This window comes from Trematomus bernacchii, unplaced genomic scaffold (genome assembly GCF_902827165.1).
Source record: "Trematomus bernacchii unplaced genomic scaffold, fTreBer1.1, whole genome shotgun sequence".
Classification (NCBI taxonomy): Eukaryota; Metazoa; Chordata; class Actinopteri; order Perciformes; family Nototheniidae; genus Trematomus; species Trematomus bernacchii.
The window spans coordinates 6,052,846-6,068,665 of record NW_022987641.1 but is presented as its reverse complement, the minus strand read 5'-3'; the positions used below and the strand labels follow the sequence as shown (position 1 = coordinate 6,068,665).

The window sequence follows — 15,820 nt, the reverse complement described above, 5'->3', positions numbered from 1 at the left end:
TGATTTAAAGTCAATATTAATTATCAAATAGATGAAATGCCGTTTGTAGTTTCACCCATGAAGTTTTCATGGGACATTTTTGTTAATACAAATGAATCGGAATAAACATTGGGTATGCATATTTCTGCATGCCCTTATTCTTGTCACAAACCCACACAGGGTTTTGTTGATATGCTCTGCTTTTGTTAATGGCACCCACACAAGAAGAAGAGCTCTGTAAACACACAGTTACACAAACACTTATATTTATAGCTTTGAATAGTCATCCTGCTCCCACCACACCCCCACCAACATATTAGCATTGAATGTGGCTTTGGCCGTAAATCGTTCATTTTGTTGTTGTTGATGCTTGCCCACAGAGTAGTGATGCAATGACTATTTCACAACTTCACTGTTTGATTTGGGTTAAATCAATCCTTCTCCCTATCTCTCCAGGCTCTAAGGCCATGGACTACAATAACGGGCTGTTTGACTGCCAGTCGCCCACTTCACCTTTCCTGGGGGGCCTCCGGGTGCTGCACCTGCTGGAGGACCTGCGCGGGATGCTGGAGCTCATGGACAACGAGGAAAAGGACAACCTGCGCTGTCAGATTCCTGACTCCACTGCAGAGGGGGTGGCAGAGTGGCTGCAGGGACGATTGGTAAACAATGATAAAGTGCCATACTGTATATTCTTGCATGTGTTTGTGACAAAGAATTCGACTATTGTGTGTTTTTTATGCTTGAAAAATGTCTCTCTCTCTTCAGCAGCATTACATTTGTTATTTTAAGTGTATTGTGATTGCTTGAAGGCCAGATCAGATTTAATACAGCCAAAAATGTCAGATGTTTAGTTAAAACAATAACAGTTACGATCCCAAGCTAACAACCATCCACGAACTAACACAAGCACGTGAATAAATGGTATAACTGCATGTCAAAGCAAGGCAGATTTATAGCACAAGTCATACACAAGGCAGATTTAAAGTGCTTTCATATTTTAAACGATAAATTAGTATTCGTAGAGAAGTTACACTGGAGACCATTTAAGGATTGGATCAAGCTACGCCAACTTGTGCCAGGAGGGGGTAAAGTAGGGGGGGGGGGGGTTTTGCATTCAAATTTCATTCAAATTTCATTTATGATCAGCGGGAGGATACACCATCGGTAAACATAGTTTGAACCTAGCAAAAGTAAACATGTTGCAGATCTCCAAAAGAACTGTCATTCCAAACCTTTTTCTGTCTGTGGAGGATAACATCAGCATCTTTGCAGGCTTCATTTCTTAAAGAAAGCCTGCTATGAATTACGCTCTGATCTCTTTCTGCATTGCCTATACCGGGACTCTGTTTATTGTAGAAGTGCTGTTATGACGTGCTTCATGAATGATGGAGTTCCTATAGGAGTCCTGCTGCAAATAGTTTCCATCTTCCAAACTGGCGTTGACGCAGACGGGGGCTATTGTTTTTCTTCCCTCACAGCCTCGTCCCCCCATCTGTGAGCTGGAGACTTTTTTTAATTTAATTTGCAAATCACTTTCATGTGAGAACACTATCGACCCTCACATGTGCCTCTGAAAACCCAACTCGCATATTTGTTTTTTTTAACCAAGAGAATACCATGTGAGCTCATGTCAGGCAGGTTACTTAAAAAATGTATGTGTCTCAAGGCTGGTGTGTATTTTCATTAGGACTCCTCATTCACACCCGTACTTCAACATGACAGATAAAGTACAACCCCCTTCTTTTCAATTCAAACTAAACAAACAGTTGAAGTCTCTGATCTATTTGATGCGACGAATGCAGCAGTTTGTTCAGATTACCCGAATCAACACTTATTGTTTCTCATTACAGACTAACGGTCACGGCTCAGAAGCAATCTACCAAGAACGTCTGTCACGAGTGGAGAGTGACAAAGAGTGTCTTGTTCTTCAGGTCGGTGGGCACAATTCTCCATTGTAGCTTCAAGGCAGCAGAATAATTTCACTTGATTACGCAATTAAGTTGTTTTGTTCATGGCCTTTGTTGGTTTGTTTATTTGTTATTTAACAGAATACTCAGAAACTAATCAACAGACATTCAAGAAATCTGGTGAAAAGATTGATGGACGGTTTACACATGATTAGTTTTCAATGCAGATATTAAAAAAATATTGAAAAAAGCTTAATTTTAATCTATCTTTTGATATTCAAAATGATCCTATTTGTGTTGTTTTCCCCTGGCATCTCACATCAGACCGACCAATCAAATACAAAAATGATGACTGATAAAGTAAACAGAGTAGAAGTCTACATTTATAGCTGTGGGTATACTATTCCAAGTTCATTTTGAAGGCATTCTAGCTCGAATTGTGTTGCAGCAGTTTCATAAAATGAACACTCAAGGCTAGCATTCCTCTGCCTATCTCTTAATGTCAACAAAACCCTTGACATCTCAAAACCAGCAATCTGGTAGTCCACACTTACCTACTTACCTGCCCTTTCATTCACACTCAAAGGGCAGGTAAGTTGGAAAGGTGAGGATCCTTAAGCTTAGTCTTTAAATCTTTGAAAGATTTAAGTTATGGGCTTTTTATAGTTGATCATTTGATCAGCTAAATATCATAAACGCTGGTCTATAAACTGTCCCCTCAGCCTCCAGTTGAGTATCCCTGACCTACAGTATGTGATCTCTGAGTGCTCTGTGATTATTACCAATGAATCTCCATTGTGCAGGTCAGTGTTCTCTCAGATCAGGTGGAGGTGCAGGGTGAAAAGATACGGGACCTGGAAAACTGCCTCGATCATCATCAGGAGAAACGAAATGCTACTGAAGAGCTGCTGCAACATGTGAGGCCTTAAACAACTTGATGCATTTCATTTGTAACATTATATTTCCTTGTAAAGTGACTTATTATATCTATCCTATTTAAAACAATGTTTAGACTGATACAACTTTTTTAGGGCCATTTAGTTGTTTATATAAGTTTTACGGTGCTTGGTTAGTGTAAGGTGTTTTTTACACTTTTCTAAAGCTTTTGGTAGCGTATCAGGATGTCATATTTCACACATCTCTACTCTGCCTTAGAGTTCAGGTATTTGTAACTGTTTGTGAATAAACATTTATTACCAGACCATGCCAAAACTTTGATCTCTCTACATAATATTTTCTGCTTTACCAATCATGCGCCTTGCTCCACAGGAGCTGTTGACCCGGTCCACTCTGGAGACGCAGAAGCTGGAGCTGATGACGGAGGTGTCCTGTCTGAATATGAAGCTGACGGCTGTGGAGAGAGACCACAGGGAGAATGAGGTACAACCCCCTCACCCTGTTGTGTACTGCCATGATAAATAGAGCAGAGATAGCCGAAGTTCTTTTTTATGTGATGTCTGACTCTGAATCCTGGAAGTCACCCACTCATTGTTTTTAAAGTCACAAAGGTCTGTTGCACTCCACTGGAGGACTCTGTTCTCTGTCATGTGGTGCAGGGTGAACTTCTTTAAGGGTTACAGAGGAGCTTAAACACCCCTTGTGCTCCTGCAGCTGTTTCCTGCCATTACCCCCCACTCTCCCCCTCTCCCCTCCGGAGTGGCTCAAAGTGTGTGAGAGTTATAGTTTCCATACACTCTGTCCACTAGCTGGGACATATATTCTGGTAATAGAATGTGGTATTTCCAGACAGTAAAGCTCTAAAGGGAGTTGACTAAATTAAATGCAACTGCATGTACAGTATGTATTTTTGTTTCCATTTAGCTCCCATTAAACTTTAAATCAAATCCTAAAGAAAACAGCATTCAGCCCCATGGGTAGCCCCTGAACTTCACATTATGTTTAAAATCAGAACTAGCTTTAGAAATCCTAAAATGCTCCAGATCTATTTCTTTCAGTATCAAAAGTAAGATGTTAGTTAGATTGCAAACAGGATGCAGGATGACCAATCGTTGTTGCTGATTCGTGACTGTAATTGTAAGTGTGTTACTGCTAGAAAAGTCAACATGCTGAAAAAAAAGCATACGAGTGTGCTATAGGTGGACATTATTCTCCCACAATGCATGCACACATGTATTCTACCCTCACAGCAGCAACACATTGAATGAATTGCATGGGTATGTGAGACAGCCTTAGAGAATGCATTTTTATTTGCCTTGTGTAATTGAATGTGGCCTTCCCAAGAAGCAGTTTCATTTTAACCTTAGAAACTGTATTTCTTTTCACTCACTCACATTGCCGCGATGTGTGGACTCAGCTTCTCAAATTCCCTCCGGTGGGACATCAGTCTGAAACTAATATTTGGTGCTTTTGGCAGGAATCCTCCCACTGTTAAAACAAATTGTGAACTCTCTCCCACACAGTCTCCATTAACCCCCCCCCCCCCCGGCAGGCTTTAAACGGTAACGGGAGTTTCTCTCTCCTCCCCAGGGCTTGTACCAGGAAGTAACGGACCTGCGGTTCAGGGTGACTGACATAGAGAATGACAGACTGCAGTGTGAGAAGAAACTCAAAGCTACCAAAGTGAGTGTGCTAAAAATCACTTAAACGCTCACATTTGATATGACCGGAGATCTGAATTCAATTTGAAGATAGTCAAATGTATCATCAGATGTTTAAACCTTGTGATCTTCCCCATGACATCGATCCTCTGCTTCCTGTCTTTACTCCTATCTTACCAAATGCTTCTCTTCCTCCCCCTTTTTTCTAATGTGATTTTAACATCTTTCTGCTACATGCTAACCTGTCAAGCGTCCAAAGCGGAACAGTGGGCGGTTCACTGGAGATGAGGTGAACAAGGTTTGATCTCCAGCCTGTACTCTTCTCCTTTCTGGCCCTTAAGATGCTCTAAACCTGCTTCTTCTCCTCCACTGCTGCACACTGCTTTCCTGACTTTCACCACACTCGCTGTAAGTGCTTCACCAGTACCGATTAAAGGATCAGAACCTGGTTAACAACCCCTTTTTTTGTGTTAACACCTGCAAACTGAAACAACGTATTTAGGGAATCGTTTGCTAAAGTCACTCAAATTACAGAAAATAAGCTTTTATTTTCATGATATTTTTCTCCAATATAAAGTACACATCTTGTTAATCGGTACTTTAAATATTAGGCAGAATTTTGTGTCCAGTGTTTCAGTGTGTCCACAGTTGAGTGAATTTAGTGAATAGTATGAGCTTGCACTGAATTGTGTCACAAACAACCACAGTGTGTTTAATAGAGGTCAGAAATGAACTAACTTAATCACTAACAGCACTACTGACTAACATTTATTTTCAAATGTTATGTTAAATAGGGCACTCCACTAGTTTTACTAAATACATAACATTTGACTAATTACAAGGTGAGTTTTACTATGATTTAAAAAAACATACAGTATGTCTTTCATGGCTCTTAATGAACTTCCGGCGATTTGAAATACCTACATTTGTCTGTTTAATATATTGTAAGTTAAATATCTTTGTGTGTTGGAATTTTTTCCGAGCCATCTTAAAACATTACCATTGACAATTTGTGATGGGCATCTTTTTTTAAATTCTTTATAGTACTAAAGACTAAACATTCATATTACAAACAACACGTTTGTGCCTTCTAATGTTTATAATGATTCGCTGTTTTATAATTATTAGTCATGTCCTTCACTTTTTTCCTGTTTATACCTTTATTATCACTCTATGGGCTAGGAATGTGTCTAGCAATATGTGTCTAAAGTTTCTAAGGCAATAAAAACTCAAATGTAATGTATCCATTTATCTACCCAAGTTGAATTGACAGATCATGTGATGAGACTTGCAGAACCATGACTTCACACTCTGCTTCACAGGAGGAGCTGCTGCTGCTGCAGACGCAGCTGGAGGAGCGAGAGGCGGAGCTGAGGAGGCTGAAGGAGGAGAGCAGGCTGAGGATGGAGAGCCATAACAGAGCGGAGGGAGGAGAGGGAGGTGGGGGCTGTTCAAATAATGATCTGGCTGCTTCACAGAGTCTAATATTACATTTATGAGGATTAGACAAATAGACATGTCACATTCCACCAACACCAGACCCTCCAGCATCCTCTGTAGAAATAATGGTTGCTTTCATCTGGATTTCCCAATTCATCATTTTGTCTCTGTCTTACATTTCACGGACAAGCTGAACTATAACGAGGAGATTTGAAGCTCTAGTTCTTACGCAACTCCTTATCTGCTTCTATAGGCTACATACCTAACACTCTGACTGCTTCACTCCTCTTTCCCTCGGCTGACCTTATCTTATCCGCTCTGATGGTGGAGGAATGCCATTTATTCAAAGGGAGTCTCTTAATCATGCCTGTAAACACGTGATTATACATCTGATGCAGGTCGTCTGGTTGTTTGTTCAGACACTGTTAACATCAAATACATGTAGTCAGTGCAGCTTCTTAGTTGTTGTGAATTAGAGTAGAAATCATTTTTAAAGATTAAGATTTCATTAGCAGATTCAAAATTGGATTCTGATTGATTAATGATCAAACAAAAACAAGCAGAAACAAGAGCTATAGCTCACTGTTTTGATCATGTGTGCTGTTTGTTATCTGCTTTCAGAGCCAGGGGGGGGGTTGAAAAAAGGTCAACAAGTTAAGTATCTTTTTTCTTTCACAGATACTGAAGTGTTGAACATGAAGAGGGTGTTGGAGTCACTGGCGTCGGCCAACGATGTGAAGGTACGGTGTGATGCGACGCTGTGGTATGAGGCAACCAATGAGCAGTCGCTTTGATTCATCTAGAGAAACACTTCACACCCAAAATGACCACGTGTTTGTCAATTACTCAAAATATGAACTTTTGAGAGATTTGAATAAAAGTTCATTATGCTTTCACGCTTCCACGGTGAACAAAGAATCAGAAACAGAGAAAGGTGTTCCTGAGTGGAGGGAAATGTAGGACTCGTATATCAACAGACTGTTACATGAACAATCTCACACTGCTGTCTTAGCGAGGATTGTTTATGCGGCAATATCCTAGACAATTTTCTCCGTTTGTTCATTCTTTTTTCACGGTGAAGCCATGTGAGAACACTTTGCTAAGAATTCAAGGTTACACCGGGTGAGTCATGGATATTCCAAGGATGATTTTGGGGTTAACTGCTTGTTTATTTTCAGGAACGAAGGATAAAGGAGCTGGAGGAGTCCCTCACAAAGAGCAAGAAAGTGCAGGAGCTGATCATAGGTCAGTGTGATTAAAGATCATACACATTGATGTTAATCTTTATTTTTGTAAAACTAATTTGCATTCCTGTAACTACTACGATTAATAGTTAATGAAGTTTCAGCACTTTATTTAAAAGGCCTCACAACCTCACGTAAATAATAGCAAACGTCATTGTCTTCATATCCAACAGAGCATTGTAACATCGTACACAATCATCAAATAATACATTTTAAGATTAACGTTTTACTATAGATAGATAAATACTTCATTCATTCGAAATTTGGAAATTATTTTATTACAGCAGCAGTGTGTTCAGGCATTACAATATTTAAAATAAAGTATTAACACAATAAAATACAAATTAAAGGCAAATATACACATATCTGCAGTAGAAAAATGTATCACAAAGAATACACACTATAAAATATTCTGGTTGATTTAGAATGTTCTCTAAACGACCAAAATACTACAGTAGCAGAAGAAGATGTGCGTAGGATAGTATATATATATGCATTTAAGTACTTTTAAGGCAGCCTAGAAAGGTGTCTGATAAGGCAAAAGTAGCAGCACATTGTCGTTGACTGTCCTAAATGTCCTCTCTCAGAGAAACTGAAGGAAGATGACTACGACGATATCGCAGATGATCCCTCGGTCTCTGTTTCCATGGAGGTGGATCAGGACTCGCTGGCGTTGGGAGGGGAGGCAGGAAGAAGCTCTGGAGAGGTAAACACAACCTCCTGTCAAAACAATTTTTCACACAGGATGAACCCCAGACTGCAGACTTCCTTTAGAAAAGCTCCATGTCTGCCTCCCACCCTGAGAGCGGTTTCTCCCAGGAATTCAGAGCTCGTGATCGGGGTTAATATTTGTCGGGCTGTGTACATGTTCTGCTGCTGGGAAAATATGTTTATTTAATCCTGTTTTCCTGTGTTGTCTCAGTCCATCCCTTGTATAGCAGTTCTGTCTGAGATGAATGATCTGGACAGAGAGCGAGAGTTACAGGCGGCCCACAGGTACACTGTCATCTCAGCGTCACTGAAATATACTTCCTCGATGTTTCATTTAGTCTCAGGGGGGGGAATACAAACTGAGAAATATCTGCACAACATATTCATTCATTCTGACAGATGTTGTTTGAGCTTTCTGGAGTTTCTCCTAAACTATGGGACACTTTGTAAGAATATGCTCCGTATATGATACAGTTTCCTTTGGGTGAAACAGTTGCTAGTTGTTTAAAGTCCAGCTTCTGTTCAATCAACCAATTATAGTTCAATCGTATCTCTTATCTACATTATTCTAGCTCATGAGACTTATGCTCAGGTTAAAAGATGGCTAAGTATTTAAAAAGAAGATTATTTATGTTTGTCTATCATGTAATTCTTTTGAAGTTTATGTAAAAAAAAAAAGCCTTAATTCACTCTTTTACACAAGACTGCTAAATAGCATTAAAGCATTTTAGGGAGGTCAGTACACTTTTCTTTAACTTCATTTTCTTTTATTTCAGTAGGTTTTACACCAGTGATTCACCTTTTCATTATGTTCTATGTCTGCAAAGTTTCAGTACTACAACTATACTTGATGCTGAGGATATTTCAGTACGTTTGTTTTATAATAAATAATTGTTGTTGTTTCAGTTCCTCAGACATCCCACAGCCGGACAGCTCGGCCTTCAGCAGCGAGCAGGTCAGGTGACCTCCCATGTCAACATGTTGACTGCAGTTAAAGAATCCAACATAATAATCATATTATCCAATTGAATTTGAATCTATTAGTTTCTTTCATTAGTCTCCAGTCACAGGACACACTGTGAGAGATGATCCTGCTCTGACACCTGGTGGTTAAACGGTGCAACTGCATTTATTTATCAGGCGAGAATATGAAGGTTAAACAGAGGTGGGAAGGTACTCTGAACTTGTACTTAAGTAAAAGTAGAAGAACCAGAGTGTAGAAATACTCGTACAAGTTCTGCAATGAAATTGTATCTCAAGTACACACAAAAAATGACACCAACCCTTTTTACATTCATTATTTTGTAGAATTGTTCTCATTATAGTTTTACACTGTAATTCAGGGGCGGACTGGGACTAAAAATCAGCCCGGGAAATTCGACCGGCCCAACACACGGTACCGCTAGTCAATTGTCAACATGGGGGGGGGGTGGGTGGGTGCTAGTGAATTGTTCGACCGGCCCACTTCGGTACCGGCACACCGGGAAAACTCCTGGTATTCCCAATGGCCAGTTTGCCCCTGCTGTAAATGAAAGAAAAAACAAGAAATAAAACAAATTGTGTATATATTTATATATTTCTTTCTTAATTATCTTATATTTTCATATTAAAGGAATAATTAAATGTCCTTTTCAAAACTATTGCACCAACTGTCTGATCTTTGTTCATCTAAAATCCTTTACACTCGCTTTAATTTAACCTTTCAAACACTCTGAATGCTTTAGAGAGCATGCAGGTTTATTGATAATATGTTGGTTGGATTCATGATAATAATAGATACTAACCTTTCTATGTTTGTATTTATAATTTCTCCTAGGCCAAAAACAAAGCAGCCCTGGGTTCCTCGTCTCCCATCAGAGCCGGTGACGAGACCTTCGGCTCGAAGAAGGCCCGCTCCTCTTTCGGCCGCGGCTTCTTCAAACTGCGAGGAGGCAAACAGACCACCAGCTCTCCAAACCTGGGTAACACTGACACTGATCACATTTCCTTTGTTTTGGTGTTAACATCACTTTAATGCCTGTCACTGATCCTGGTGTTTGTTTCACTGCTGGTTGAATTGTGAAGACCGCAGCCGGAGTGCCAGTGCTCCTGCGTTAGGTACGGTAGAGCACAGCCTGCAGATGTTTGCTCTGGATTAAACAGCTGGATGTGAAGTAACTGCAGTACTGACACTATGTGACCATTTCACCTGCTGTAGGTGAACCTGAGGGTCACATGCTGAACAGCTTTCCCTCCACTTTTCTCTAAATCAGTGGTTCCCAACCTCTCTGACTTTTCAAACCTCATCATTCTGAGTTTGTTTCAGTCATGGTTTTCTGGAGATGCAACAATTGCAGTTTTCTTGTCCGATACATATTTTTTTGGATAAGAAAAAATATATTTTCTTAAAATTTTTATTATTAAAAAACCATAGTATGCTCATAATAAAACATTGACTATTTCATTACTAATATTTTCTTAAAACTGCGGCACAGGTTTAAATTGAACCAATAAAACATTTCTGATCTACAGTATATGACTGATGGATTGTTGCATCTCTATATTTTTTCATTTCTAACATTTTGAAGGACTGAAACTAGTTTAAACTCTACTCAAAGTTGGGAATTACTGATAGTTTTTCTCCTAGAGTCTCCTATATCCTGCTCTGGTTGAGGTTCCTCTCCATGATCTCACTGAAGCATCCAGTTGTCCCTTATCCATGACTTTAAACCATCTGCAATGAAGCCGTTTCAATGGAACTTTCCACTTAAATATGCATTTCTCCTTGGTAGTGGTTTACTAGTTGCATGGACGGTACAGCTCAGGTTAAACTGTATTTCTTTTAGTTTGTTAACATTGTGTCGTAGTGGTGCGTCTGTAGTTGTTTGGCTGTAAACTCTGATCTGGTTCAAGTATCTCTTGTGAATATTTTTCACAGCTGAGACGGAACGTAAAGGCACGGATCATCTGGACCTGGCCGGCGTTCCTCCTAAAAAACCTCAGGATGCTCTTCCCTGCTCACCTGAAACCAAGAAGAAGTCCAAGGGCTTCATGAAGTTCTTCGGCAGGTAGGGGTGTGTCAGCTCTATCTAAAGTAATATCATAAGATTCTTGACTGTATCTGTCATTTATACTGTGACACTCCTGCAGACTAAAGCGCAGTCACTCTACATCCTTCAACCTGGATGATGCAGAGACGGAGTTCAGGAGGGGGGGGGGTCCGAGCCACCGCCGGCCCGAGGCTGGGCTGGTCCCGCGAGTCCAAGCACAGGTCGGTGTCCAACAGGCGTCAGACATGTGAGGCCTGTCTCTGTTCTCTCAACCACTGGATACACTGTGATGAGTATCCCTCTCTGTCCCCTCAGTGCTGTGGACGTCCCCTTCTCCCGCTGGAGCAGAGAGGACGTGTGTGCCTGGCTCCATGAGCAGGGCCTCGGGCTGTATGTGGCCCCGGGGCAGAGCTGGATCAAATCAGGACAGACACTCCTACGGGCTTCACAACACGACCTGGAGAAGGTAGGAGTGAAATATTCAGATAGGTATTCATTATTATCTCATTATTGTTATGTCAGTCAATAGAAAGCAGGACATCTCTGTTTGTTTAATTAGTCAATTAAATATCTTGTTGTAGCTTTAGTTTAGGGTTTTTCTTTATCCAAAATCTGTACCCGGGTATGTTCCTCACGGGGAAACTCTGAGATGTTTGTATCTGTAAATGTTCCCTGCGTGACGTTGTGTTCCTGTTCCCGGATCAGGAGCTGTGCATGAAGCAGCCTCTCCACAGGAAGAAGCTGCTGCTGGCTCTGCAGGCTCTGGGCTCCGAGGAGGACTACCTCAAATGCAGACTGGACCACAACTGGGTGACCAGTGAGTGTGGCACTCTCTGACGCCTGCACTGTCCCCACAGCGTCACATCTAGACTACATTAATTCTGTGTTTTTACTTCAGGGTGGCTGGACGACATCGGCCTCCCGCAGTACAAAAGTCACTTTGATGAGGCTCGTGTTGACGGCTGCATGCTGCACTACATGACAGTGGTGAGCTGATGGATCACTAGGGAGATTTCAGTCAGACAACTCACGTGTTCTTAATATGTTTATTATAGCAGAATATAGTTGAGTTTGGCGTCTAGGCTCGGTCCTCATCACTCCACAGATTTACAAAGAACATTGAGTGATGATTAGATAACTATCCCCCGAGCCTACAGGTGGAAGCTGGGGTGGAGCTGGGGTGGTGGTGGGGCAGGCGAGTAGCAGCAACATGAAACACAGCAGCAGGAACATGAACATGAACGCAGCAATAGCAAGTGAACACAGCAGCAGCAGCATAGCGAGGCAGAGGCAGGAAGTCCTGGCAGCTTAAATAGAGCGGCATGTTTAGGAGAATGTGTTTGGTTCCTCAGACATCCCACAGCCGGACAGCTCGGCCTTCAGCAGCGAGCAGGTCAGGTGACCTCCCATGTCAACATGTTGACTGCAGTTAAAGAATCCAACATAATAATCATATTATCCAATTGAATTTGAATCTATTAGTTTCTTTCATTAGTCTCCAGTCACAGGACACACTGTGAGAGATGATCCTGCTCTGACACCTGGTGGTTAAACGGTGCAACTGCATTTATTTATCAGGCGAGAATATGAAGGTTAAACAGAGGTGGGAAGGTACTCTGAACTTGTACTTAAGTAAAAGTAGAAGAACCAAAGTGTAGGAATACTCGTACAAGTTCTGCAATGAAATTGTATCTCAAGTACACACAAAAAATGACACCAACCCTTTTACATTCAATATTTTGTAGAATTTTTCTCATTATAGTTTTACACTGTAATTGCGGCATGTTTAGGAGAATGTGTTTGGTTGGTTGTAAAAGGGACGAGGTGCGTCACGTGTTAATGTGTGCTCGAGTTGATGTATCATTGGTGCTCGAGTTGACTGCCTGAACTAGCTCGCAGGCTTCGCCCCATTTATGACTTTTTAATTATTCAATCATTTTGGATGTGTTCATGTATGACTTGAATAGTCATCAATAGAATTGGCAGCTATGATCAGGGTTGAACTCTGTGAAAGTGCAACATAATGTTAATTCAACTACTTATGGCCTTTTTCAACACTTAAAAAGTAGCTTTGATGTCCTGAAAGGGAACACAAATCAAAGTAGGGCTCAAGGGTTAAACATGTGTCATGTAGCCCTGGAGCCTTTGTGGAAAAAATGAAACTGACATTAAAGTCTTTGAAAGATTTAAGTTATGGGCTTAATCTTAACCTTTTTTTGGAAGAAAGGTTGTTAATCATTATTTGATATTCTGGCTGAACTTTCCCTCTGAATAAACCATAATGCCTTTTTTTTTTCTGGCCTGCTTCCCAGGAGGACTTGCTCTCTCTGAAGGTGGGCAGTGTCCTCCATCACCTCAGCATCAAGAGGGCCATCCAGGTCCTCCGCCTCAACGGCTATGCCCCCAACTGTCTGAGGAGACGGCCCTCTGATGAGGTACAGGAAGTCACAACCCAAACTCTGCCTCATTTTGTTTTGATTCATCTTCAGATGTTTGGATGTATCCAACCCTGACATCCGGACTCTTCTCCCCCGGACTCTTCTCCCCCCTCCAGAACAACATGACACCAGCAGAGATCTCCCAGTGGACCAACCACAGGGTGATGGAGTGGCTGCGCTCCGTGGATCTGGCCGAATACGCCCCGAATCTGAGGGGAAGCGGTGTTCACGGAGGACTGATGGTGAGAGGGGGGGGGGGCACAGCAGGTGTAGAGGAAATGTAACTAACACAGCCCAAACTGAGGGCAGGGTGAATATTGCTACAGATGTCTTTTAAAAACAAAAACAAATGTATAAAAAAAGGTCATAGGTGTTGAAAAAGACAACACTTGTTTATTTTGTGTCCTTCCTGACGTCTCCCTCCTGACCTCTCCTCATGGTGTTTTCTGAAATGTCTTCACACTCTGAAGGTGTTGGAGCCGCGCTTCAACGTGGAGGCGCTCGCCCTGCTGCTCAACATCCCCTCCAACAAAACCCTGCTGAGACGCCACCTGGCCACTCACTTCCACCTGCTCGTCGGCTCCGAGGCGCAGAGACTCAAACAGGACTGTCTGGAGAACCCCGACTACTGCGTGCTCACCGCCACGGCCAAGGTCAAGGTACTGCTGTCCGCACACGCACACGCACACTGGAGCTTCAATCATTTACCAACAGAAGTCTAACTGATTTTCCACAAATTAATTTGATCTCACTCAAATGACAGATGAATACAAATTGATTGTTTCATTAAAAAATTTAATGAGTATTGTACAGATTGAACTGCCTATTTTTTGCAAATAATCACACATTCAAATGTTTTTATTTAATTTTAGTCGCCCCAGCTCTACTTAAAATATCTGTACTGAATTTAAATAAATGTCAACAACTTGCTTATCGTCTTCCTGCAGCCTACACGCCTGTCATTCGGGGGTTTCGGCACTTTGAGGAAGAAACGCCATGACGATGGCGAGGAGTACGTGTGCCCCATGAACGTGGAAATGCCAAAGAGCAGCAGCTTCCAGATGGGGGGCCAGATCTACGAGGAGCCCCTCGACCACCTGGAGCAGGCACGGAGAAAACTTCACTTGTGGTTACTGGAGAGTTTTGAATCTGCTTTTTCCTGACCCTCTGTTTGTGTGAATGTTGCAGATGGAAGACTCTGAAGGGACCGTGAGACAGATCGGAGAGTTTTCTGAGGAAATCAACAATCTGACGGTGAGACGCTGACCCAAAAAACCCATTGTTGGTTTTCCTCCACCCGACATAAACAGCAGCAGGAAATTACAAACTGGTCTAAGTGACCGTTAACCTCTCTGTGTTTCAGAGCATGCTGAAGGAAGATGAGTTCTTTCACGAGATATCTGTCGACGCAGAAGAACACGATCACATCTCCGGTGTTTGATGGAGACGCTTTGTTAGAAAAGATCAAACTGTGCCAACCAGAATCTAAACCCCTCCACCTCCCCCCCACCTTTGTAGTAGACATGCTAGACCTCCACCCTGACATTATTCTCGTCCTTCAGAAGTGCAGCCATATCTTTTATTACAAGATATATATTTATTAAACATATAATGCATGAAATGAAAATGCCAATGTATCCTTTTTGATTATTCAAGCATGTGAGTTTCATTTTGAGTGAAGTAGGCATACTTGTTATTTTGAGTGTCGTACTCAAGTGCACGGAGTCATTTTTCTTGTGGTACGTGAAGTTGTTTTATTTTTTTTTCTACAACAGTTTTGGGATTCTGTATTAGCTTAGCATAAAGACTGGAGGGTTAGCTTTCTCTAATGCTATATATTTAACATGAATCTCGTAAAATCTCAAGGCTTTTCACCAAAACATAGTTACGTCTTCCTAGAACTGAAATAATTAGAGTGGCTGGTAACAGATGTTTTTCAATCTGCTTCCAGTCTTTATGCCAAGCTCAAACACCAAGTGTATTGATCCTGTTTTTTTTTGCCACATGTCTAACTTTCCTTTAAAGGGGACCTATCATGCAAAATGCACTTTTGTACGTCTTTTATACATGAATATGTGTCCCCGGTGTTCCAGGGAACAAGTGTCAGAAAACACAACCCTCTCTATTTTCCTCCATACCCAAATCTCTAAAAAAAAGGGGCTGCAATGGATCTGATAAAAACTGATCCAGATTTGAACACTTTCAGGACGGTGGCGCTACGGCTATTGGGCCAACTCCACCAATCAGGAGGAGACAGCCACAGCCATTGCCGTTCGAAAGCGCTGGAGACACTGTAGTACATATGCCAGGCCTGTAGATGGTGCTGTTGCTCACAGAATCAACCCTTGCTAAAACAGATCTAAAAAATGTCAAATTGAGCGAAATGAGGCATGGCTAAAATGTATGATCTGTTTGGTATTTTGAAAAGAAAAAAGTATAAATATGCCTTATATAGCATGATAGGTCCACTTTAAGATATTCATGATTGAAAGTAAATATGAAATGCCAAAG

The 15,820-nt window shown here is 41.4% G+C and overlaps 1 protein-coding gene across 1 annotated transcript in view; it reads left to right on the top strand.

Moving 5' to 3' along the window:
* The window catches only part of LOC117485052 (liprin-beta-1-like), a 25,670-nt gene extending 10,282 nt beyond the window's left edge, over nucleotides 1–15,388 (top strand). The window contains 25 exon segments of the mRNA XM_034133646.1: nucleotides 436–641; nucleotides 1,833–1,913; nucleotides 2,693–2,806; nucleotides 3,159–3,269; nucleotides 4,377–4,469; nucleotides 5,770–5,887; nucleotides 6,566–6,627; nucleotides 7,066–7,132; nucleotides 7,719–7,837; nucleotides 8,054–8,127; nucleotides 8,749–8,797; nucleotides 9,659–9,803; nucleotides 9,907–9,939; nucleotides 10,760–10,889; nucleotides 10,972–11,032; nucleotides 11,034–11,092; nucleotides 11,187–11,337; nucleotides 11,577–11,688; nucleotides 11,770–11,858; nucleotides 13,184–13,306; nucleotides 13,426–13,551; nucleotides 13,780–13,968; nucleotides 14,257–14,415; nucleotides 14,498–14,563; nucleotides 14,673–15,388. Of these exon segments, the coding sequence (XP_033989537.1) occupies nucleotides 436–641; nucleotides 1,833–1,913; nucleotides 2,693–2,806; nucleotides 3,159–3,269; nucleotides 4,377–4,469; nucleotides 5,770–5,887; nucleotides 6,566–6,627; nucleotides 7,066–7,132; nucleotides 7,719–7,837; nucleotides 8,054–8,127; nucleotides 8,749–8,797; nucleotides 9,659–9,803; nucleotides 9,907–9,939; nucleotides 10,760–10,889; nucleotides 10,972–11,032; nucleotides 11,034–11,092; nucleotides 11,187–11,337; nucleotides 11,577–11,688; nucleotides 11,770–11,858; nucleotides 13,184–13,306; nucleotides 13,426–13,551; nucleotides 13,780–13,968; nucleotides 14,257–14,415; nucleotides 14,498–14,563; nucleotides 14,673–14,750 (2,615 nt within the window). The 3' untranslated portion in view covers nucleotides 14,751–15,388.
* The last annotated feature ends 432 nt before the right edge of the window (nucleotides 15,389–15,820 follow it).